The sequence below is a fragment of the Solea solea genome, chromosome 7 (genome assembly GCF_958295425.1).
Source record: "Solea solea chromosome 7, fSolSol10.1, whole genome shotgun sequence".
Taxonomy (NCBI): Eukaryota; Metazoa; Chordata; class Actinopteri; order Pleuronectiformes; family Soleidae; genus Solea; species Solea solea.
In genome coordinates, this window is record NC_081140.1 from 12,415,935 (window position 1) to 12,443,001 (window position 27,067).

Genomic DNA, 27,067 nt, shown 5'->3' on the forward strand with positions numbered 1-27,067 from the left:
GTACAGGGAGCTAGGACCATTACATGCCTACTAGTGACAGAGAGAGGAGGAAAGGTCGTGGGGGGGGGGGGGGGTCTGAGTCTCCTTTTAAAGCTTGGTGATTGTTTATGTGTGTTGAGATGGCGAATCCACTGGGAGCAAGAAAAGCCTATTCTGACCTTTTACTTAAAAGACATGCCTTGTGGTTGGCTTTTCCCTCTGGTGCACTCACACAGGAAAATAGACCTCCGAAGTCAATCCCCCAAGTAAACTCTCACTTCTCCTAACACCAAATGTTCCAGGGAAAAGAAGAAAATAAAGAAATAACATTTCCTTTGCAGACAGGTGGTAATTGTTAGATGTTTTTGCTTACTAAAACTAGACAGGCAGGGTAAACATGAAAGGGAAAAAAGCTGATGGAGAAGTTGCACAAAAATACATGTTTTAAATTGTAGCAAGCAAATTGTGCAGTCTCAAATTACAAATGGACGGGGGAAAAGAAGTGACTGAACAATGTCCTATCAAAGAGCACTGATTACTCATCCTACATCCATTGCTCTGACCAAGTAAAGCGAACACATGGCGAGGGATGTAATTACCTCAATCCGTTTCCTTAATTTTAGTACTTCATTTTACACTTCTCTTGATGCATTTATGCCTTAGAATCCACATTTTAACCCTTGGAACAGAGAGCATTTAGGCTGCTTTTTTTCCCATTACCATATTAAAACGTATATACAGAGGCTCAGGCTATATCCCTTTTTTTTTTCAGCACAAACTATAGGCAATCTGATATAAACCACACCTGAGTAGAAAGTACTCAAAAGTTTTGAAATCGAATTGAATTTGTGAAATACATCACATTTAAAAAGGTTCACTTGACTCGTTTTTATGAACAAAAATAGAAGAAAAACTGTCTATTTTGTGACTTCTGCACTAGTATCACTACTCCCATTTTTTAATAGAATTAATCATAACTTTGACTCAACAACACATTTTGTAAAACCTGAAGATGTGACCTATAAACACACACACCCAGGATGTCCATATAAGGAGTTGTGTATTGTCCCCAAAGCAATTTACCAAGTTTGTGCCTGCGTCACACATCTGTCATCGGTTAAGCTCATTTATGTCAAAAACTGCACAGTGAAAATGCACAAAAAAAAGACATTAAGATTAAGACTACGTGTCGAGTCAACCTCTGCTCTTGACCCGTGCGGCAGGCGAGGTAGCTTATCTGCGTCAGGAAGAGCAGCTCCACTGATATATTGCATTGTTTGTTCACCATATCAGTTTAATTAAATGTCATTGATTTCACTGACTCACTCTGGCAAACACTATGTGTTTGAGTCCCATCTGAGCCAGCTTAGTCCTTAGTCCTTAGTCCTCAAACAGCATCTACCTCAGTGCACAATGTAGAGGCTTCTCACCATCTGAGTCTTATCCATTTATTCTCTGCACTCTGCAGTAGAACAATCAATAGTTCTGACTCCAGTTTACGCAGTCGATTGCATCCTGGGGTAATGTATTGTAAATCATACTGTCTATATGCACTTGACATTATTGAGAACAGGAAATATAAAATACATACATAAATGAAGAAAAAAACAATCCAGGTAAGAAGAAATGTGTTGATGATTTGTGGTGACATTTTCATGTTGTTGAACTTGGTCCCCTGATGCTGCCTTTATGACACATTTATAGTGTAATTTTGACCAAGCGGCCAGAGGGTTACTGGTATGTACTGCTGACTATTGCCATCTGAATTGTTTTATTCAATTTATCTTAGTTGGAGTGAGATCAGAAGATCTATATACTTTAATTGTTACAGTTATATTACTTTAACCTTGGCTAAAAGAAAGTGTGGATGAGCCAACTTCAAAGAAGTAAAAGTACACCATTCACCACCACTAACAGCTTAGAAACCACTGCTGGATCGTTACCACCCTAATCCAAAATCAATAATGAGTCAGATTTTGAAAAATATTTCTAGTAATCAATAGTATAGTATAATAATATTTATAGTCTTCAAAATGAACTCCCATTTTGAAGACTATTTCCACCTCTCACACACAGTCTATGGGGAAAAGCGACTGAAAACCATAAATCCTGAAAAACAGAAAATCAAATTCAAACTAAATCACAAACCTCTAAAAGAATATACCACATCTCATTCCATACCAAAGTCCACACAAGCAGCATCTTTCAATTACCCTGTGAAGAGAAACATATCTGCTAAGTGTAAAGAGCTAATTGTTCTAGGCTCCATGACAGATGCCACTGGCACGATCACTATCACTAAGTGCTGTGTGTGTGCAAATAAAATCAATTCTTCTGCATCTCCTTGTTCGAAGGTTAAGATTGAGACTTGAAAACAAGTTGAGTGCAAACTGAAGGGGGGGGACTCTTTTTCCCGTCCAAATGCAATTCAAACTGAGTTGAATTAAATTGCTTTGGCTATGGCCTTTTGTCACATAACTCCACAGTGCATATTAATGATCAGTGGCACAGGGTGTAGCACTGCACTGCAGGAATCGCACAGCAGCACAATCAGACATTCACAGTCGATATCTGTGACTTGTCAGCTTCATCTCTAGCCTGCTTGTTTTTTTATTAGCCTGCCATCTCGTTCTCTTTCATTGTGAAGGCAAGTAGCATTCATATGGCTGTTGCATGTGTTTCACCTTTAGTGGCATTGTACTAAAATCTTGCCCATTCTTCCCTTTACCTCCATTAGGGCTGTCACTTTATCCAAACGTCAGAGGAGTTCAAACTACTGACCCCTGCAGGTTCAAAACAAACATCCTTGAAGAAACAGCATGTGACGTAAAATATGTTTGAACTTGAAACTACTGAGAATAAAAAGCTTTTAACATTTACAAAAACTGTGACTCATCAGTGCTAAATACCACAGAATAGTTGCGTAGAAAACATGAAACACTGCTCCTAATTCTAGGATGGGTCAAAATGCAGAGGAATACTTTCCCTAAGGGGATTAATAAAATTAAACTTTAAACTTTAAAATCACTGTGGTGAACGTGGATGCGAATTCAGTAACAAAATAGTCAAAAGTGAAACAGCCACTCAGATTCCTACAATTTCAATGATTCCCCTCAAAGTTGGTGCACGTACCAGCGCTGAAAGCACCATAACTGTTTCTACAATCTGAGATAATATAGTGGAATATTAGTGTTCATGTGTCTCAGGAGCAGTGCATTTTACTGGGGAAAAGAATCCAAACTATGAAATCGACCGCTGAGTGAGTTATGAATATTACAGCATCTCTGCTTGTCTTAGTGTCACTGCACAGGATAAGCAGCACTAAAGGCAAAGAGAAACACAAATGCATCACACATGCAAACTATATTGTCCTGAGAGAGAAAAAAGAAAATCTTTCTCTTTGAATGACTTTTCAGCTCTGTTGCTTCCGTCTCAATGAGGACATCTTGCATGTTCTTGTGGAACAACAAGGACCACACATTTGTCTTGCCAGTATTGCCCATTGCCCTTCTTCAGAGCTGCTGAGTTACTAAAGCTGGAGAACGGCAATCACTTCACCACACACATGCACATTACATTAAACACTCACACAAAGTGTGAATTCTACAAGTCACTGAAGATAAGACAATTACATTCAAAGACTCTTGCCCTGTCAGTGACACAAAAATGTATACATGGTTTTAGGGCAGATGCAATATTCCTGTTTTTTTATTCTGTTATTCTATGAATTCTATGTTATTTACTGGTTGTTTGTTGGGCCTGTTGTACTTTGTACTGTCCTACACAGTTCCATGTGGGATTATTTACGTTTATTTGATTTGATGTGAAAGTATTATACCGTATTCCCCTCTGACAGACCGGTGTCTCACAAGAATAAGACAGACAGACAGACAGACAGACAGACAGGTAGGTAGGTAGGTAGGTTCCCTCAGGGAAATTAAAAGCGCCAACATCCACACACAGCATTGTTAAAATTAGAGTCACACTTTACAGGAGACAGGAAAGAAAAAACACCCCAGGTACTAAACACCCTAAAATATAGAATAAAAAAATGTAAAATAAAATACAAATATGAGAGGAGTATAAGGGAGGTGAAAGAAAGATGAGGGAGATGGGTTACAGTTGTCAGTGTGAGTCCAGAGTAAAGAGTTTCGGTATGAGACAACCTACCCAACAACAATTTGATGTCTTTCGTTTTTTCATGTCAAACCAGTGTCACTGACATTTTTCTTAATATGTTTAGGAGCCGGCCATGAGTAGACAGACAAAAAGAAAGACTAACAATCTAATTCCATGCCGTTGAAGAGTGAGGCAAAAGGACAGAAAGAAATACTGAATAGTAGAGAGCAGAGAATAAATGGTTTCATTTATCATCAAGAGAGGGGGGAAAAGCCCATTCAGGTATAATCCATTAATCTAGGACACTTGTGAGAGCCTCAATCATGTCTCTCTCTCACTGTCATTTGACAAACGGAGCTAATCACTCAGAGCAGAAGAGAAGAATCAGAAATCTCGGCTTACATTTTAAAGAAATAGTGTCATACTCTCTGACAGGCAACCAGGAGAGTAGACAATTGACCAGAGGACATGAAGCAGGTCGTCTACAAACCAACAGCACAGTTTTTGCTGGCTGGATGGATAAATGACGGTATTGTGTCCGCTGGAGGAGACGAACACACACACAGACACACACACTTTAGTGCAGAACAAAGCAGGTGAATGTCACTGGCCATGGCGACAGCGAGTTCCCCCGGTGCCATACCCTATGTGATAGATAAGTAGATGTATATATATATATATATGTGTGTATATATATATATACACACACACACACACACACACACACACACATACACATAACATATTGAGACTTGACTTGGACTTGCAAAAAATGACTTATCTCTGAGTCCTGAGAGAATGAGAATAAAATGATGTACAAAAGACTGATGTCTACACACTGACTATACCAGGTGGGTGTAGCTGGGAATTTAATTTGCTGATAATCAAAATGGACAGAAAACTGTTGTTTATCCTTCACTAATAATTATAAATCAATACATCTGTGATTATAAATCTGCATTTGTTTTCTTGTGCATCACATTTGTCAACAGATGGAGTTTTGAAACAATTGAGCACATACACCTCCTGTGTATGTGACTGACAATTACACTGACGTAGGGAGCTACATCCCATATTGGCTTGCTCCATTCTTCCTTGTGTTAGCTTCTGCATTGTGGAGCTCCATTTAACATAGAGTATCTAGTAGCTTGGCTCACTTCATTTTACATCACTGTTTCACACATACCCTCCAGTTCTTGCTTCATTATTGCATACCATGTTTGACTTATGCTGACATTACTGCTGCCCAATAATTGTCAATCTAAACACAATTAAGGCCCCTGCCTCATTGGCATGCCTGGACTTGTATCCTGATTATTCCACACTTTCCAATCAGATGCACTCTGGAGGAAGTTGTCAAACTGCTGCTTACACTAGTAAGCTCCTCGTCACAGTCCAGACAAGCTTCCTGCACAGCCCTGGTCCCCTCTGTGTGCCACTGTGTCCCCAGGCACACGCGCACACACACACACACGGAAAAACACACATATGCTACTGACACACAAGTGACAATGTCAAAAAATGCCTTCCAACCATAGGTGGGCAGATGAAAGATGGGCCTGTGAGGAACTTTTTCCACCTCTGAACACTTTTCTTCTAAACTGTGAAAAAATACACACTGGTCACATCCAGTCAACACAACTGCTTTTTTTTAAAAAAGGAGAAAGAAACAACAACACACCAACCTCACACAATAAAGGTGACATATGACATTAACAACATTTTCTCTTGCACTGTAGAAATGTTGGTTAAATTCAATAAGTGTCAGTCATAATATGAAATCTTATTTGATCTGGACAGTGGGCAAGTAGATTAACCGAAAACAAAATCAGAAAATCAATACAGTACTCTGGGTTTCAGTAAACCTTACATCTAAAACCAAATTCAGAGAGAAATGTGTTCCAAAAAATCAATATGGCTGTCAAAGGATTAGTCTCTGAGCTGCTATGGCTCCTGTGTGCTATGTCAATATGAAAGCTACATTTAAGGCCCTGGTATACTTCTGCACACATGCCACGTGTGCGTCGCATATTGCGGACCCTGGTACGCTCGTGTGTCAGGTTCCTGTAGTATCTGACTTTACCAGCGGGTGGCGGTACAAGTCTGGAAGCAGGGAATAGGACGCATTCATACCAAAGAAGAAGAGAATGATGCTACAGCTCCCTCGGACACGTCTGGTTCGAGTAGCTCATCAGCTGAGAGGTTCGTCGGGCTTCGCTTATACTCCACCTACCGGTGGGGCGGACATTAAGTTTGCGCATGCGCTGTCCACGCACACCCATGATTAACATTGTGATATTCATACATTTATTTTTAAAAAGTGGCATGTTTCAATTTCATTTGTATATATTTTGTTACTGAATTTGACGGTGACAACTCATTTACAAAAAATGTAAATGAGATTTATTTTTTGGATCACTAAAAACTATTTAAATGCAAATTGAGTCCAAAGAAATAAATGTCAATGAAGCTATCATAAGGTGTCTAACCAGTACATTTATATCTATATATACATAAAAAAGACAAGCTAACTTCACGTGCAGCTTTTTTTCAGTATAGCACTGTAGTAGTACACACATGATCCAGCAGCACCTCATAACCTTATAAACACACACTAACAAACTATTTACACCATGACAGAAAAGAATCCAAGCTTGGCCTTTGTACTGGTCCAGCAAAGTCTAAAAATAAACATGTGAATGGAGCCCTAATACGTTTTGTGCTACGACGATAGCGACTTTTTACTGCCAGGAGCATGAATAATTTAATAAACTGCACATTCCCACTCCTGGTGTCAAGGCGTGTGCGGGGGGAGAAAAAGAGACAGTGATAAATAACCAGAAAGAAAAGTGAGAGAGAAATCAGTTGAGAGCATCATAATGACACAAAAACAGTCAGAGACAAAGCAGGACAGAGATGAAAAGACTCCAAAGACCAAAGATTGTTGTGCACTCTCGCCATTATCCTCCAGTGCTGAGAACAATGCAAGAGCACGGCACATGAGCAGCGATTGGCCAGAGGGTGGACTTGTGATGTAAGATGCCATTGTTTCCTCACTATTATCAATTCATTGTTCCCGAGATCCGCGGGGGACATTTCGTGCATTATGCGGTAAAGCAGCATATTATTGGCCTACTTTGTAATTTCCCTATACTCTATAATTGAGTCAAAGCTTTAATTAGGTTCCTGCACATTAGTCGCGGCTCCAGTCTTTACATGTGGAAGCTATTGTGAGAATGTCGTCTTTGATAATGTGCAGTTGACGGCGTGGCTCATATACAAAACCACGGAGCTCAGTCATCTGGGTAACCAATACCACATTTTTTGTGACTATTTAGTGCATATCTGTGTACCTTTTTAAAAACCTATTTCAATATTTCATCACTGAGGAAGGGACATGCACCTTGAGCAACGTGTCAGTGATTAATAAAGCGGCTACAGTATAAACAATATTTTAACAATTAAAATGTTTAATTGTTTTTACTTCGAAATAAGTTCATATGCCATGTCTTCAATGAGTCTCAAGTGTTTAAAAAAAAAATCACTGTAAACATCACAACCTATTGTCCATTCCAAGAGTGATGTTTGTTTTTACATAGTCTTGTTCTCTCCAAATCCACATCTTAAACTCCCCATATTACATTCCTTATGTATTATTTATTTAATTATTCATAACAGTAGATAAGTTCAATAAAATCAGCCGGTAGAAGTTTTGTTTTCCTCATGACAAAAAAAAAAATTTGAAATGGGAAAAAAAAAAAATCTTCTTTCCTCCTTTGAAGCTGCTGGAAGCAAACTTAACCGCCTTACACTAATCCTGTTAGCTCCACAATAATTCCTCCTTGTGTTAAACAGTTAGAGCAGGCATCAGCCATACAAACATCCAGTTCACTACGTTAAAGAAATACACACTGTCAAGGTCACTGAAAACAGCAGGCATACTGTATGCTGTGTCTCATTCATACACATGTCAATATATGTGTATAATACACTAATCACCATGGAAAACTGCACTTCACTGCATATGTTAAAAATCATAAATCCAATGTACTTTTTGCTGGAAAACACGCACTGATGGACATCAGTCAAACTGTGGCTTGGGCACAAATTAAACACAAGATAACATTTCTTCAGCTACAGAAGAGTGTGCTGTGTGGTATTAAAGAGCACAGGTAACACTTTGACAAAACTTCAAGAATGAACACATACTGCAAGAAGTACATAGGACAGGTCATGTGACAAAAAGCATGTGACTATACGCACTCCACATCCATTTGGGGTTTTTACAGTATGCGTGGCATATTGCGGACCCTGGTATATTCACTTCACTTCACCAGCGGGTGGCGGTACAAGTCTGGACGCATTCCTACCAAAGAAGAAGAGAACAATGCTACAGCTCCCTCGGGACACGTCTGGTTCGAGTGGCTCACAGTTGAAAGGCTCGTCGGGCAGGGGAGATGGAGTGTCAGCCGGTTCGAGGGTCGGATGACTATCCTTGGTGACTACTTCTTCTGTTGTGGAAATGTTTCTGTGAGCTTAGTAATTTAAGTTCAGCACTGTTCACGTGCACCCAACGCACTCTTTGCGCTGGGCCGCAGATGCAGCCTGCGCATTGATGACACAATTCACACCAGGTGCGCGCATGCTGTGTATAAGCATGCTAAGTATACGAGGGCCCTAACTCAGAGCCAATATCAAAATATGATCAGTGTTTAAATGTGAAACTAAGGGAAAACACTTGATCTTACATATTTGTCATAAGATGCATAGCTGAGAACGACAGGTAAAACAGCACTCCATGGGTCCTGCTGCTCAAATCTGTGCATGAAATGTAAAGTAATTATACTCTAGGTATGAAGGAGAACACACAAGTGTCTTTTTATGAAAACAAGTGCCACTCCAGCATATGTTTGCTGCCACATATTCATCAGTTTGAAGCAGAGACAGGAGGTGGGAGATACAGTGTGACTGATAGCTATTTGCCTGTCAGACAAGCGCTGTGGCAACAAACTTAACTTGGCACTTTGCTATGGTAGAAGCCACTTAACTGTTTCATGACATGACAAGCTGCCAAAAAAGCCCAAATACACTCACCACGTTAGGTACACAGAACAGCTACTAAAGAGGCAGGAACAGCAACCAGTGTGGTCTTCTGCTGCTGTAGCCCATCTGATTCAAGCTTCAATGTATTTTGGATTCAGAGATGGTCATCTGCATACTTTTGTTGGAACAAATATTTATTTGAGTTACTTTCTGAAATACTAAGACCAGCCCATTGGGCATTAACTACTATGTCATGTTTAAAGTCACTTAAATCACCCATCGTCCCCATTATTTTACTCAGTTTGAACTTCAACAGGTCGTCTTATCCATGTTACATTACATTACATTACATTACATGTCATTTAGCAGACGCTTTTATCCAAAGCAACTTAAAAGGGAATTGAGTACAACCTGCCAGGGGTGGAGTTGAACTTGCAACCATGAAGTCGTGTGTGTGGTGAGTGTGTAACAAGACATTTTATACAATAAGGTGTGAATGGAAACCATGTGGGACCATGAGGTTTAGCGTAACATGAGCCAACAGAAGGCTGCTGTCAATGAATTCATGCTGAACTGTGTTTGCCTGGATATTTCAAATGAAACCGCTGGTGTGCACGAAGCCACTGTTGCATGAAGAAACAAGTATTACAGCATTGTTCTCAGAGACCTTTGATTCACACACCTATATAAAAGGCGCATGGATCCACCCACCGTCCACATATTGTACACATCAACAGAGGAGGTACATCAAACAGCAATAGGTATTATTACAACATGGCCAAAAGCACTCACCACACTCAGGAGGGTCGATCACATTGCTTTTGTAAAGAGGCCAGACTGCTCTCTCTCTTTCTTTGTAAATAGTTTGTTTTTTTAGTCCTTGCTCTCCCGCTGCTTCTATCACTTCAGCCTCTCACTGAGGCTCAGGATTGTTTTGTGTGTATGTGTGTGACTGTGTGTACACGCATGTATGTGTGTCTTAGTGTCCCTAATCCCTGCTGAGTAGAGTGGGTGCTAGGCAGCAAATGTTCACTGGAGAGTTGGACTCACAACAGGAGGTGGATTGGGATTTGTTATGTGGTGGGGACCTGTTTTTTAACAGTGGCTGCCAGGGTCGTGATTGCAAGTCAGCATTACAGAAGGTACTCTAGGTCATTTACATAAAGAATTATGCAATATTAGTCTATAATTAATGTATAACTGTATTACCCACAATCAACATATCGGCAATGTCTGTTGGTTGCTTTATTTCTTGTTTTTTTTTTATTACATCTTTTTGGTCATTACACTAGGTTGTTGTGCTATTAGTGGGCTGTCTTTCAACCAAAAACATTTGGGGCTTGAGTCTGTAGTCTACAGGTTCTTGGGCAAAACACTTATCCCTGCATTGGCTGGTAGCTGTGGATGCAGTGTGTGAACAGTGTGCATACAGCTGCACTGTATGAGTGGGTGTGGAAAAACTGTAGTGTGTGGCAGTGCGAGTGCTCATCGAAACTACAAAAGAGATTATGCAAAAACAGCCCATTCACCAAGTTCATTTGAATAACACATTTTAAATATACCAGTGTCTGTTCCTGCCTCATGGTATTAATTTGTGCCCATGACCTCAGATAACCTTTTTTCCCCGTTTAAGCCCACATTTCTATTCTGACGACCACATTGAATCTGTGCCAAGTAGCAGGTCGGTCACAAACTGCAATTTAGAATTTAACTGATTGAGAATTTCTTTATCAATTAACCCACATTATATTTTTCCTTGTTTGTGTCATTTCTCTGGATCTCAAATGCTGGCCGGGTTGACGTTTTGCAACCAGAAGTTGAGAGGTGTTACCTGCAGCAAGGCTCCTATTGGATTACCAATTTCATTTCATCATCTATTTTCCTCTTCCTCTTTCCATCATTTACAAAACTGACATTCTGTTCTGCTGAAGACCTGACTCTCATTAACTCCTCTGGAAATGTTTACTACTAAGTAGACGTAGAACTTATGACTTAGGAGCAGGGGTGTAGTCTACGTGGTAAATGTAATGGTACGCACCTGGGTATATAGCCGTATAACCAATTAAATGAGAGCATTGATACTCATCAACTACGTTTTTTGACAGAAATTGCACTTATGTAATTTGTGTTTGCAAATAAAAAGCAGAGATGACTATTTTTTTTAAATTTTTTGTAGGTTATTGGACCACTGGTCTAGAAACCCATGCTGCTTTGAGTGTGTGTATTTTTTTGTATGTTTTATGTGACTGGGGAAAAGTGGTCTGGTCTCGACATGGCTGACTATTGCACTTTACTGTCCCTACACGCAAATGCATCACAGTTACAAACACAGACGCAAGGGAAAATGAAAAGGAAGCAAGCAACACTTTTGAGTGCTTTCAACAGCCTGTTCCTGAATCTACAGAGATTTTAGAGCAGTGTCATTATACCCACTACAGTAGACCACACTACACCACTGCTTAGGAGCAAAAGTAGGCAATCAAGAGGTCAGACGTGTTAGGGGAATGAAGATGATTCATTTGTCGTCTCATTTGCCAGCGACAGTTCAATTGTATCAGACACAAATCTAATTCTCTATACGACATCAACTTTCCAGCTCTCCAGGTAAAGCCATTCATAGCAAGCACAAAATCTCTCTCACCCACATGCACACACATATACACACATGCACGTGCACCTTGAGCATTTAAGTAGATTAATGGACCACAAGATGAGCTTCTAACAGGACTAGTCCTTGACACAGACAGCAGAGCAGGACAACAAGCCAAAGCCTTGACAAGGTGCCAAATTTAGTCTTGTGACTAAATGCCTAACCTGTCATGATAAACAAACAGTCTTTTAGGTGTCTTTGAATAAAGCGTTTCACTTTCCCAGCACAACAAATAGAGCATGCATTTGCAGAAACTGAAGTCTGATCAAGCATAAACACGCAAGCATCTGAAGTCTTCACACTTCGTATCATGTGTGCTTAGTTAGCCTTTGAACAACTGGACAGCTGCTGCTTAATTTTTCTGATTCATGAATCAAAATAAATAAATGAAGCTTAGCCTTTTGCTCAGTTGTTAAGCATTACAAGAATAAAAGTGCAACACAACAAAAGTTTCCTTTTATGATTGCTGTCAGAGAAACGGTACTTTGAAGACACAAACTTTTAGAATAATTATTTTATATTATGTAAGGAAATGTATCTCTAAATGACACTTTGTCAAAATGGAGATAGAGTGTATGAATAACAGCAATGGCAGATATATTAAAAAGAAGCATTTAAATCAGTAAAAAACAATGAGCAATGAGTAGTGGAACAAAATATTGTTCACTGTAAGTGATGTGGTTTTGTCTGGTTTATTTATGGCATCTTTTATAGAACTTGAAAACAAGACTCAGGTCGTTGTCCCTGAATGAAATAATGAATATGAATAAATTAATTGATCCAAAAAAAAAAAAAGGTTTGCAAAAGTTTGATCTAAAACTTAATTGGTTAAGACACTTTTATACATGGAGGAAAAATACTCATCAGGCATTTTTAATTTCTTTTTACAAAACAGAGACAAAAAAAACATTATTTCAACAAGGAGCATTTTGTACTCACTCTAATGAGCCGCCAGTCTCTGTTCACCAATTATACAAATTCAATGTAATACTCAATAAAATACTAGAATGCTGTAAGGCACAACTAACTTCATTTTGTTTACATATTGTGCTGAATAACTACCAATACCCAACTTTGCCTTATACTCTTTTTTTCATAAAGATATCCATCACTTCTTTAGGGATTTACATAAACCCCAAGATAGATTAGTTAATGTTTACATTATGTTTATCTAACAGCAGCCAGCAGAAGCTGCACACAATTCCTCTAAAGTCCTGGCTTCACTGTGTAGATGCCACTTCCCTAAAACTACAGATCATCTTTCTGAAATCTGGCTTCATCTCAAACTGCAGAGAGGCTAAAGTCAGAAAGCTGCGGGTTTCTCAAAATCAAATAAAAAGGTGAGGAAATTCTTATCTGGTAAACGACGCACACAACTGCATGTGTCAACACAAAAGGTCTCCTTTCATTTTATTCAGCCTTATCTATCCAGGGCAATTAAGATCATTTTGATATATGCAATTGATCCATTTCACACCAGAGACATTCAAGTTCAAAGATGGGCTCTTTATCTCCTTTCCTTTAAATAAAATACACACGGTTTTTGTCAACCTGGGAAGAGGAAAGCGTTGAGCATAGATGCTCTCAAACCAAAACACTTCTTGACCCGAGCAAACATCTCATCTGCTGCAGCCATCGCCTGCAGTGTTTATATGTTAAAGGAACTTATCAGACATCTGTCTCTCTCTGGCTGGAGAGCGAAAACACACACACACGGGTTACATCCTTCTTAGTTAACTGCATTGACTTCCATTCATTTGGACAGCCTCAAAACAAAGCCTTATCCTGAACCTAACCAAAAGCAGTCTGTGTCGAACCCTAACCTTAATACAATTCAAATCTTGGCCCTACATTTAACCAGTTCCTCAGGAATGAGGTTCTGCCTCATTAGGACCAGGTTTATGCTATAAAAAAGGTAAAAGGTATAAGTATACGCACACACAAAGAAAAGTTAGGGGTGCGTCTATGAGGAAATGTAAAGAGAGGCAGTGGGGGAAACAATCTGGAGGACAGAAAACCATTTATAAGCTGGGGGAAGAGGATCAGAATCAAAACACACTAGCATATTAGCAAATGGTGAAGAGGCTTTTTTATTGGCACCATTTTTCTTCATCTGTTCAACCAACTGAGGAAAACTAGCTTTTCCTATTAATTTGCCGTTTCGCTTATTTCCCCAAAAAATTCTTGTTGTGCCTGCTCAATGATCAGCAGTGCATGTCCTGATTGTTTCTGGTGTGACCATTCTTCCCTGCCTAAATGTCACATTACACAATTAAACAAAGACAAATTAGACAATGGGGTGCGTGGATTCATTCATAAACAGCGTAAATTCACAAGTTCTGGCTTTAGATTTACCAATGTCACTGAGCAAACACTGCAGATAAGATCTGAGCATAAGACTATGGGCTAATGCAAAGACTGTGAGATCCCTCAAATGAATATGAAACAAATACAGTATATATACACACTGTATATCCACCAGGTTCCCTACATGAGTTTCCAGTGTTGTGTCAAACATAACAAGGCTTTCTTGCACATTGCTCCAACCCACATCATCTTGCAGACTGCCCGTTGTGTGTGATGGAGCACCAATCCTGCTTTTTTATCCGTGCTTTAATCAAGCACTTTGATGTGCAGTCTACAATACATTTTAGGAGAGCAGACAAAAGGTTTGATGGATGTATTCTTGGTTGGATGCTTCATGATAATATAAGGGGATATAATGTAAAATATGTATGATGGCCATCAACACTGCACTGTAATATTTTATAAACATTGACACTTATCACTTCAATTGCCACGTGTTAGCAATGGGCAGAGATTGAAAGTCAAGGTGTGTGAGTAACCGCAGTGTCGCATCAGCTGAGAAATATCACATGATGATCCAGGAGAAAATGTTTCACGTTCATATCCATCATCAAATTCCCCTCCATTGTCAGCCCTCAATATTTTAATGCATCTCCAACACAGATGCTCATTTTTCTTCTCCTCTGGTTGAGATGCACAAGGGGAAGTGAGGCTTTTTAACTTTGGTAATGTTCAACACATCGCAGCAGACTAAAAAAGGGTTTGAGGGCTCAAGTGACAATAAAATTGTAAATAAACTGGCTGTACCATCATCAGTTTTTCAAATTTAACATGTCTCCTTGTGGCCCCACTGAAAAAGCTACAGACACAGAAAGAAATGCCACCAGAGACGGAAGTCAAAAAGCAAAAGGAGAGGATAATTAAGAATCAAGTGAGTGAGTCACAGCAGCATCTCTGAAACCAGGTGTGACAAAATATTTATACAGACTACTAAAAGGTTTATGAAAGGAATCAGGGATTACGAGTGAGTGACAAAGAAAGGTTGTGGCCATAATTGGGGCCATCCATCATGGGACAGTTTTAGCTGTGTAGGTGTTATGTGCCACACGTGCAGTGGCTCTGAGTGACTGTTGATAAGACTGTCTGGATCCGGTCCAGTCTGCAACCATTTACTGCTGCATAAAGCTTCAAAGGCCGCTCATACATCCACACAGTGCACATTTCAGCATGTGTTGGGCCAGATCCAATTAATATAGCCATTCAATTCCCTTTAAATCGAGACAAAATCCAGATGAGAGACTCACAGCAGTCATTGTTAGTATACAAGGTCACTGTGAACTATTGATATTTTTTGTACCAAGACTGAGTCTGCAGGCATAATACCGATACATATGTGATGGGCAAACTTTGCAAACAAATAAAATTAAAGTGTGTTTTCTTTTCTTTGTAGAACCCAAAGGTCACACTAACAGGGAGGAAAAACCCACAGTTGGCTCCTTGGGGGTGGCACAGGTTGATAAATAAAACACTAAATTACAAAAGTCAAATCAATCTTTTCAACTCGGCGGAGGACAAAGCAGTGAATTCTCCTCTGCACTTTAAGCAACACTGCTTTAAGTTTTGGAGCGAGAAAAATGGAAAGAGAAAAGAAAACTGTGCTATAAACTAACCAAAATATGCAATGCGAGGTTTTATCTTTAATATCTTAATGTGCTCTCAAATACTGGCACAGAATTAAAGTGCCAGTATGTATCTTCTGTCGCAAAAAGATTATTTAGCAACATGCAAACTGATTAAAAAGTGTAGGTTTTACTGAGACCAAGACAGTAATACCAGCCTCTTGATTCAAAAGGTTTATTGTCATTCTGCTACATTCAGAGCGATAACATAAATAACAATGAACACAGACAGGTAATCTACAAACCTCTTGTGCATCAGAGGTTATCCTCACACATACATGCCCACTATATTCACCCAGAAAAAATAAATTAATCGTTATTCATGGAGCCTATATGTGTGCTATACATTCAAGACAGAAACCCTAGGTTACATTTCCAGCGTAATGCAGTTCATGCCCGTGGGCTGCAGCAGTTCAGCGTCATAGCTGCCATGCACAGGTAAAGTAAGATGTTAGAGCTCTGCCAACAGATTCCTGCTCATTATTTCATGGCTGTGAGTTCATTTCACCATAGGACTGTGCAATATTCACAAAAGCCACATCCTACGTGTAATAACTGACAGCTGTTCTCTCCTATTCCCATGACTTTGTGCATATGTTTTGTTCGAGGTTAAAAAGCTCCCGCTGCCTAGTGTGGGATTTGTTTTGTTGCATTCGACTGTACTTTGTGGCTTTCATCCAGAGACTCTCAGCTGTTTGACACAATTCCTGCATACACTCACAAGCTACTTTATTAGGTACACATCTCATTAGTCAGTCACATGGCACGGACCCAAATTCTATCTTATCTCAAGGTACTGTACAAAGTAAGGCAGAAGCCCAACAGCTCACACAATGAGCAAGCACCAGGCCTCGGTGGTGTGGCTAAAAAATTAATCAAAATGTTCGCAATATGGCCGACTGCAATATTTATTAAAGCCGAAATGTGTGTGTGTCAAATTACCATTTTAGATTAAATATTGTCCCGATCTACACACATCATATTCTACAGACTTTGTTTCTCACAGATCTTCACAAATGTCCCACAGTATTCATTTTTAAACATGTTATAGTTAAATGAAATTGAGAATAATTATGTAAAAATGACCATTCCCTCTGATATCGCGAATCATATCGCAATTTCAGTCAAAATAATCGCAAATTGATTCATTCAAAATCGTTCTGCCCTAATCAGTGGAGAGAAAACAGGAAGAAATCTGTGGCAGAACCAGACTCAAAGATGTGCAGTATCTGCCTCGAGCAGTTGGGGTGGAAAAAATGGGGAGGAGAGGAGTGGTAGGGACAGAAAGGGGGAGAGAAAGAAAGAAAGAGAAAGAGGGAGGTGAGGTAGAGACAGAAGAGAGAGACCAGGAGCAGATATATAACAGTTGCCCTAAGTTATTGGTTTAGCCAGGACAGTGATGAATTAGTTTTGACTGTTTATATTACTACAAAGACATTAATACAAGCAGTAGCATAGCAACAATACTGATGGCAATACTACTATTGCTACTGATAATATGATAATAATGATCCCACAGTGTGCAAGATGAGGACAGAGAGATTTTTTACCAACAACCATCGTTATAGAGTTTACAAAGAACAGTCCAACAAAAGAGTAAATATCCATAAAGTGGCACTTCTCTGAATCAAAAGGACAGAAATGCAGCATGCAGAAGACAAACTCCAAAAGCAAAAAAAACACCGGAGCAGATGGACGAGAGCAGCATAAGACCACGTCTGTCGTTTTACGAGGTGTCCTTACTCTATTATGAGGATAATAGAGCAAGTAAGTAAACATTTGAAAATGTAGTAAAGTGGCGACAAACAAAATCCTCTGTGGTTACTCAAAAAGTAAACAACAGAAGTGGAAGCCAGCGGAGCATAAAGAGATGTCTGACCTCGGCAACGGCCCCGAGTTCATGTACATTTAGCTGGGATCTCCAAAGTGCAGTGATGTGTGTGTCACACCCTTGAGATGTCCTAGTACATGGCAACGCACTTCATTGTGTTCCTCTGTTGTGGTGTTTGCTGTCAATTAAGTTTCAAATCTCACACAGGAGCAAAAGTATATTTAATTTACTGACAGGGCGATTTGTAAAATGTTTTATGCGATAATGTTTTTCCATCATTTTGCCCAGTCCTAATAGGATTACACGTCCTACGTGGATTTTAAAAGCACCTACTTCACTGGATACACCACTGAAAGTGATTCTTGCTCTCACTAAAAACATGGCTACCAGTAGGGACCAAAATATAGGCCTGCATTCACACCATTTTTTACAGCATTTCCTCACTAGAAATTGAAGTTTATGTCACTTTCCTGACACCAAAGTAAAGAATATCATAAAGAAAATCAACATTGTTACATTACGGATCAGTATTCTATTCATTTGTGACTTCAGTATTTGATATCCTGCATTAGGATTTACATTGCTGACACAAACTTACTTAACCTGACAGCCGCACACCAGCAACTCCTGAGCTAAAGAACTTAGCCTTGTCTCTAGGCTTTGATGCTAGCTGGCGAGTGAGCAGTATACAAACCTAAATTTCCAGCCAGAAAAGGCTGTCCAACAACAAGATATAGCACCAGCATATTCTTAAGATAATGTAGACTTACACAGGTGAAAATTGAATAATGATTGCATTTTTTTAAGTGGCTAAAATCTGTTTCCTTAAGTGAGGGTCGACAGTCAGTGTCACAGGCCGGGTCTCATCAGTAGTGGCACATTCATTGTTGAAAGTGTGTCAATACCTCATACCACCACACTTTAAATGTACTGAACTATCCCTTTAATACCACACACCTTATGTGTTAGGTTTGTGTTGGGCCAAGTGTAGGATAAAAGGCACATTTGCACCTGCAGTAGCCAATAATCATAGCATCCTGTAGTTGTAGTCCACACAACATAAACAATGGGAACAAAATGAAAACCAACTCAGCACTGCAACATATTACTGCAACAGAGAATTACACAAACAACAAGAACAACAAGAACAGCCACATGCAGAAATGGCCTCATGTGTAGCTGCTGTGCTACCTCACAAATCATACAAACACACGAAACACAACAGTGTCACAATAAAAGAGCACAAGCAGCAGATACTCACTCTGTCTACGACGTGCAGGAACCTCATGGGTGAGTAAATCCTGTGGGAGTCCAGTTTTTTTTGTTTCCAAAAGACGGTTTGAAGCCCACTCTTGGCATTTGTGTTTGTTTGTTTGTTTGTTTGTTTAAAGGGGCTGCGTGGAAACAAATATATTTCTTCCATGAAGGTGTCGAAAGCAACAGAATCTGCTGGAAACAGGAGCAGCAGGTGAGGAGATGTAACAGGAAATTACGGACAAGGCCAGGAAGACTTTAAACTACCCGCCTCTGGATATTGCCCCCCAGTGGGCATTATGGTGAATACAGTTTTTTGGCACATCCTCATTGACTTTACTCTCTGCGCTTGGAGACCATTATTTATATATAGGAAGGAAAAGTACAGTACAATACATCATTATTATTATCATTATTATTATTATTATTATTATAGAAGAATAATATATATTATAATAATAATAATAATAATACTCATTTTATAGGAGGCTCATTAAAGGAACCTGAATTCACAGGTTTAGAGCTCAGCACAGTGGTTGCCATAAACCTCTCCACTCTCTTTAAAAATCAAAATAAATCCTTTTTTTTTTAAATCGGCACTGGTGGCATGAATTTCCGGCCTTTTTTGCACGCTTCGTGGAGTTTGACTAAATGCAAAAAGACTGGGTACCTGGGGCTGTAACCTCAGACACAGTAATCAGTTGTGATTGCTTGTAGTGAGAGTCAATGGTAGAGTGGGGGGAGTGGGGGGTGTTGAGGGTGATGGAGCAATCTTGTCAAGAGATGAGAAATCTGCCCTCAAGGATTTCAGGATTTCATTAACCCTTAAGTTGAGGTCTCGCCTCTCTTGCCTCTGTGTTTTCAGTCTTTCTCCTTCTGGCTCTCTCTCCACTGCTGTGCACCTTTCTGGCTTCCGGGCCTCTTTCTCTAACCATGTGGATGACCAAATGCACCGCTCAGCTGGACATTTTAATGGCTTTTCATGTGGCGTGTGTTGGCTGAAGTTTGTACGGCACAGCGCATCAGCTCTTTCAACAGTCCTAATTCAATCAAATCAAATCCAATCTGCATTACTTTGTAATATCATAGAAGAAGCATGGATCTAAATCCAGACTGTAGAGGTAGCAAGTGTCGGACAACAACAGTAATACAAAAGTAATCAAAGCACACAATCAGGCCTTGCAATTGGTGTTCTGCATGTGTCTTGTCCTCAGTATCTATCTATCTATATATCTATCTATCTATCTATCTATCTATCTATCTATCTATCTATCTATCTTTTCTAAATATCTATATGATCCATCCATGTTCACCATCATCTCTGAGCTCAGTGTGCTGCCTAATATCTTATCACTTACATGGATTACTAGACATGATCACTTCAAGTTGATCGCTTAACTTTCAAATGGAAGTTAGATTAATTAGACACGTCAGTGATCAATCCAAGTCTGTACCGCTGAATATTGTTTTAATAATGTCAATCATACTTCATGCGCTTCTGATCTGTCTTCTATGTCTTAGACCAACAATATGGTGGTTGTACTTCTACCTATAGGTGGTATAATAAGAGGTCTAATGTTAACCGTAATGCTCTTGCATTAAGCAGTTTTACGCTCTTGGCTCTTTCATTGAGCCTCCTACTTATTAACGAGCCCACCAGTCATTTCATTATAAACTAAAAGCGCACATGATTTTTCTCTCATAATTTTTCTTCTCATAAAGGACGAGTGAATGACCCTTCACATGAAGCCACTGAAGAATGGAGGCATGCCGTGCACTTTAGAGTCTGATGCTGTCATGATCGAACAGCTGTGTTCATTTTAAATTTGCTTAAGTGTGTGTGTGTGTGAGGGGAGGATAAGAGAGAGGGGAGTGAGTGATGCCAGGAGCTCACGTCTTCCCTCTGCAGACATGCCATTTGTTCCATCCGCACCTCAATTTCTTACTCTTATCAGGACTGAATAGGACATAAAATATAAGCCTGGCTTCTGGTACAGTAGCTTGAGCTTTGAGTCTTCACATAAAACCTCAAAGCATTAGAAATATTAGAAATGAACAGCAGGGAGTTTTCTTTTTCTTTTTTCACAAAGTTTTTAAGTGCATATGAAAGCAGTGACAGCCTGCAGATACTATGGAAATAAATATATGAAACCTGTTCATTTACATTCACAACTGCACATTAGACTCAAATCATCAATATTCATATTATAATAGATTGTAATCAAATATGTTTTTAAATCAAGGATTACTTGTATCAAAAGTGTCTTCCTTCATATACTCATGTAATCTTTGAACATTTTATTTTTTATTTTATTTCATTTTGAATGGATGCAGCACAAGCACAAGGATTCTTGTTAATTCTCTTAATTTAATCCAAGACAAATGGCTTTTTGAGAATCTTGGAAACATCACCTCACTTTACACACATAGGCAAATGATAAAAGGTTATGATGTACTTGTAGTGGCAGATAAAGTTGTCTAGGCTAAAAATGTAAACACCCTGAAAACATGTCAGGAAGAAACACTATTATAATGCATCATGTCTTATAAGACTACAGTATTTGCTTCATTTGACCTTGTGAATCTGAAAATACAGTACGGGGCAAAGGAGGGGGAAAAACAAGCATGAATAAAGCTTATAGTTATCATGACCTGCCTCATCAAAAGTACATGGGTAATTAAACTGGAAAGCAGCTTCCCTTCCTTGCAGCATATGGAATAGGATTTATTTATTTATGATGATGGTATGAGAGTGACTGTTGCTCAGTGGTAGAGCGAGTTGCCTTGTCAAATGAACAGTTGTGGTTGTGGATTTGATTCCGGCTCCAGTGCCGATGTGTCCATTGAGCAAGACACTTGACCCCACATTGCTCCAGACGGCGTGTGAAAGACTAGAAAGGTGAATAGAGTGAATGAATAGAGAGCATTTACAATTTGAATTGACACTGAATTGAATTGAATTGAGTGACAAAGCGTTTTTGGCTCTGTAGTTCAGAGGCATCACTGAAGGTTATACAGTTAATTACTGTGATCCACACAACCTGTGTGGATCTTGATTCTGAGTGATAGACTCTGCAAGATCAGACTCTCTGAACCATGTAAAATCTGTCAGTCACACTCAGTGAGAATAAATTGTTGCCAGTGAATATCATAGATGTCGCAACACGGAATATTTCTTACATAACCAGTATGCATAATGTTTTCTTAATTATATTGTTAGCTTAAACCTATCATTTAGCTGTCATTGGAAATCACTGAACTCAGCTAATAAATAAATAAATAAAAAAGACTGGATTTGCCAAACTTTGCTGTTCTATAATCAAATCAGAACATTTGAAGAGACTTATTTCACAATGTATTTATATGTTCATGCACCAGAGTAAATCAAAACTCCATGTATGGTGGTTTCCCATCTTCTGTGTAATCCATGCGATGATACACAGTGGGTAGAAAAGTAAAAAAAAAAAAAAAAAAAAAGTTAAATAAATCTTTGTATACAGACAATTTCCTGTATCTTTTATCACTTTGGCACATGGCCCTGTCAACTGGACATGCTGCTCTCTAATGTTCCCAATGAACTGAGGACGTGTACATTTTCAGATGCAGGCAGGTAAATAGATATTCCCCTTCACTTCACCAGTACAGTCATGATTTGAAGACAGGCCAAAGTGCCTCCTTTGGCCTCTGAACTCCCTGGCTTTATTGTTCACTCCCGCAAGGCCTGTAATGAACACAGAGGGTTGGCAAGGAAATGTCAGCACACTGATGGGGAATTGTGATGTAATCATGGAAAAAGGTCAGGAGACAGTAGTAGGGAAGCGAAGTATCCAATATTATTAAAAAGAGAAAGGATAGTAAGATAGATCAATGTAAAACTGAAGAGGATGTGATTGTGATTGGCATTTGTGTCTATACTAAAACAAACACAGCTGATTTTATTTTACTGTTCAATTTCCAGCTCTGGATCTTTTTTTCACGATCTGCCACAATTTTAAATAGCAATATATAGAGAGTATGTAGATAAAGATGATGTACATTTTCATAAATCCATGTGATGATGGTGAGGTTTCAGAAAGGCCCCTAACACTGCATTAAAGTCGCTTTACTGCCAGAAGTGAAGACATCTTTTTCCGTTTGATAGGAGATTTGTCTTTCCCTGTAACCTAAATTATCCACAAAGACATATTATTATTCATGAGGAGAAAAAGTCCATTTGGTTCAAGTGCCTCCCCTATATTTCTTTGTCATTGTCTTCTCCCCTGAAGCGGCTTCCATGCCTTATTTATTCATGCATTGAGCAAGCTGGGACACCTGGGGACAAGTCCAAGGACAATGTCTCGTAATATACTGTAGTTGTACGTAAGGTCAAGAGAACTCCACAAAGAATCTGTCTCCATCAATACAATGTGTCGATCCATTACAGAGATGGAAGCGGTGTGAAATTTGAGGACAAATGCGTCAGTCAGTCAACAAGGTTACCTTGACCTACCTTGACCTTCACTGACACATATTTAACACAGTGTCCTGATCTGTTGGAGGTATTTGTTAGTCTGACTGCAGGTGAAGTAAGCAGCCAATGTGCACCGTCCCCAAACAGCATCGAAAAACCACCATTTTCTGCATGCTGATGCAGAGTAAACACAACAGGGCTGTATTTTAGGACATGCGAAGGACATAGATACAAAGATAAAAAAAAAAAAATGGGCAGTCTTCCAGTTTCCATAGTGAAGTCAATCATGAAGTATGAATATAGCGAATCGCACCCAGAGGGGACACTCCACTGGTTACAAAAAACCTCACTACAACCTCAAACATTTAATTTAATAGAACCTGATGCCACTTTTGTAATTTATGTTCCTAGTTAAAGGGAAATAGATGATCAAGTACAGCGTGTATGAGTGCCTGGTTGCAGGTGATGCCTCTGACTTTCTGTACATGTTTAGGACATCAGTGGACATGTTATATATTACAGGCTAATCTTAACCAGAGCCTCAGAAATTAGGTTCTTGCTCCATATGACCAAGCTGTGGCCCCCATGAGGACTGCGGGTCCTTACACTGTCAGCTCTGTCAGACACAAAGCCTAGTCTCCAGTTTCATTCAAAGTGAACACAAAATCTCTCTCGCTCTCTCAGTCACACAGACACACACCAAAACCTCTGGAAGCAGCTCATCCCCTGGCAGCAGCCTGCAGCACTGCCACAACAGAGCTGTGGTAGGATGTGACGTGTTGACAGGTAAGACAAGGTAACCCAGAGGAGACTGATCCAGGAACTGCTGAGAAACACACACACACACACACACACACACAGACGGACACGAATGAAGGAGAAAACCAACTAACAAGCGGTTACAGAGCAACTAAATGTGCTTTCTAGTGACAGCTAATGGAAACAGTATGAAAATACCTGTACATTAACACTTACATCAAGACACCCTGTCATATATATGTTAAAATCCACAAGCAAATACCAAGCTAATATATAACTTGCAATGATGCTGAAAATTAGAAAGAAAGCGTAAAACGATCAGTTCAATATTATAAAACATTAATTACTAATAATTAATGTTCAAGGTTTCGACGTGTGAAAACACACAGAATTCCAATGCTCCTTTAGGGAAATACTGATTGAGCTAATGAAAAATTCCTAATCAATAACTCGACCAGTAACAAATTAGTGACATCAATCAGTTTCCTCACAGGAATCATTTTCCTTCATTAAGTAAATCAACTTTAATTTGTGTGATCGTGTGCTATGTGTATGCTGTGTGTGTCTTTATGTGCAGGTGGTGCATTCTGCTGTTCTACAGACAAAAACTAAATTAAAGATGCAACAAAGTCAAGCTTCGTTTTATGGGATTCTTTTAAAGCTACAGTGTAAAAACATAAAAGGGTTACTCACCCTTTTCCTTCCAAGTGTTTTGGACAAATTATGTAGTCTTCATTTACCATCAAAGCTAAAAATAGGTATCATTATTTGTATCTTCATTCATTCATTTACTTTTGCACATCTTAATTCATCATATATTAAAGCTTAGTGCTTGATCAGACCTCAAAATCACCACCAGAAAGTGTGTTGCTGCGCTTCAGCCAGTCCCCAGAGCTGTGTCTGAGACAGATAATGGTAAATATTTAAATTGGACACAGTCACAAGACGCACACATCTGCAGACTTTGAATATTTTACACACGTCCCACACGCACGCTGGACATTTATTTATTTTAAATCACATGTGTGCATGCTCAGAAACCAGCCTTGAGCTCCACAGAGCCACACAATCACCAGCTGAGTGAGCGCTTTATGTCTTTCACCTCCACATCCAAACACCCTGGTCTCTGATGATTAAAAACAGGCAGACATTTGACAAAAAAAGTGTGCAGTGTGTTTCTCGTACTGAATAACCATACTTAGATTTTAGAAGCACTGAGCGATGTCCTGTCTCTCAGGTGTGTGGACTGTGGGCAGAAGCTTTAACGTATAATAGTCTCTCCGAGAACTCCCGTCTCCTGAGGACATAATGCGGGACAGACGGATCATCATATTTCAGGCGACAGACCGACTCGGCTGCATTTGAATTTTTTACAGACACCAGACAACATAATTTCCTCATTTCAGAATTGAATTAGCTCAGGTTCATAAACATCTCCTCTGGTGAACTGTGAACGACCTTGGAACACGGCTCCAGTGTTTGCACAGAAGGTGTAAAGCGCATCTAATAGATGAATGGATGAATATGATATGATGCAGTTTTCCAGACTGAACAATAAATGGTAGCTCACGTCACTCATAGTCAGGTAATGAGACATTTATGCACGAATAACACCTTTAAATGCATTTAATTGCTTTCTTATTTAACTATTTTAGCAGAATGACTAGCAGTCAACACTAAATAACATGAGACTCATTGCTGCTAGTGCAGTTTAACTTGTGTAATGTTTCATGTATTAATAAACTATGTTTAGTGGGCAACACAAATGCAATAGAGCGTTATGTAAACAGCAAACACAGAAAAAGCCTGAGATCAGAGATCTGTACGGTGCACTGATGGTGACAGGAGCGATGGTCCTCAGGTTGTAAATCCAGGCATTTCAGTTCCACGGAGTCTGAGTCCCCACCCTCTCCCACACACACACCCACACACACACACCTCAAAAGAATGAACTGTGACCTTTTCATTCCCATGTGAAGGGATAGGGTGATTATCCACCATGAAGTGTGCAGACAGACGATGGGGAGTAACATTATTACATCTGACAGCACTCTGCCAGATGCATGTTCTGACAGCAGACATCATGTACTTGATTACATAGGAGTAAGGGTGCATTTGTTTGCACTCGGGCTCTTTTCGGACCACATGGCTCTAAAGTGAAAGTCTGTGATGGCGTGATGATATCGAGTTGAGCTGGTTTGCTCAGTCACACTCAGAGAGCCTACATATCTGCCACTCACTGCGATCGACTTTGAATCTTGATTGCAACTCGTCACCTTGTTATACAGAAGTTTCTGAGCCATCACCTATTTATGCAGCGCCGTCTTGATTGAAAATGGCAGCAGAGGTTGTGTAGCTCGGATGATTACACTTGACACAACTCAGTCATCTTCAGCTTATCCGTCTGAGGGTCGCAGAGGCTGGAGCCAATCCCAGCAGACAGACACAGTACTATACTCCAGCAACACAATGACAAAACCTTCAGTTCTGTCCTTGCAATCAAATTATTGGTAATCACTTGTTATCCAGTTGCTGCCACTTTAATGTGTGTAGACAGTAATAAGAGGGAAAGTTCCACGAGATCACACCAGACACTGTGTACAAAATAATGGATGTAGTTTGCTGGTTTCATCACTGAAGCCAACCCTGGAATAACAATCTCATGAATAGCTACTCGGGGCAACTCTGCTGGTTTATGCGATAATTACCCTGTTTTTAACATTAGTGAACATTCCCAGTATAAGTGAATGATCTCAATCTCTAGTTTTGGGTCTTCTTCAACACAGCATGACGATTTTTGGTCCCATTTAGAGCAAAATAGACAATATAATGACGGGACATAATGTGGACACCAGTGATTGACAGCAATAGGAGGAGTCACAATTCTGGAGGCTTCAAAACAAGGAGTTCAGATTCTTAGGGCTCTGGTTCACACTTGGACACACAGACCCATCACTTTATTAGTAACCATACTAACATAATGCTCTGGTCATCAG

The 27,067-nt window shown here is 39.5% G+C and overlaps 1 protein-coding gene across 3 annotated transcripts in view; it reads right to left on the bottom strand.

Moving 5' to 3' along the window:
* sphkap (SPHK1 interactor, AKAP domain containing) overlaps window positions 1-18,977 on the bottom strand; it is an 89,325-nt gene extending 70,348 nt beyond the window's left edge. For 2 of the 3 annotated variants that reach the window (XM_058634190.1, XM_058634186.1), the window contains exon 1: window positions 18,870-18,977. In XM_058634190.1, the coding sequence (XP_058490173.1) occupies window positions 18,870-18,896 (27 nt within the window). In that variant the 5' untranslated portion in view covers window positions 18,897-18,977. Of the gene's footprint in view, window positions 1-9,933; window positions 10,017-18,869 lie in introns of those variants that run through there. The other variant, XM_058634187.1, reaches the window with a different exon arrangement.
* Window positions 18,978-27,067: the final 8,090 nt, after the last annotated feature.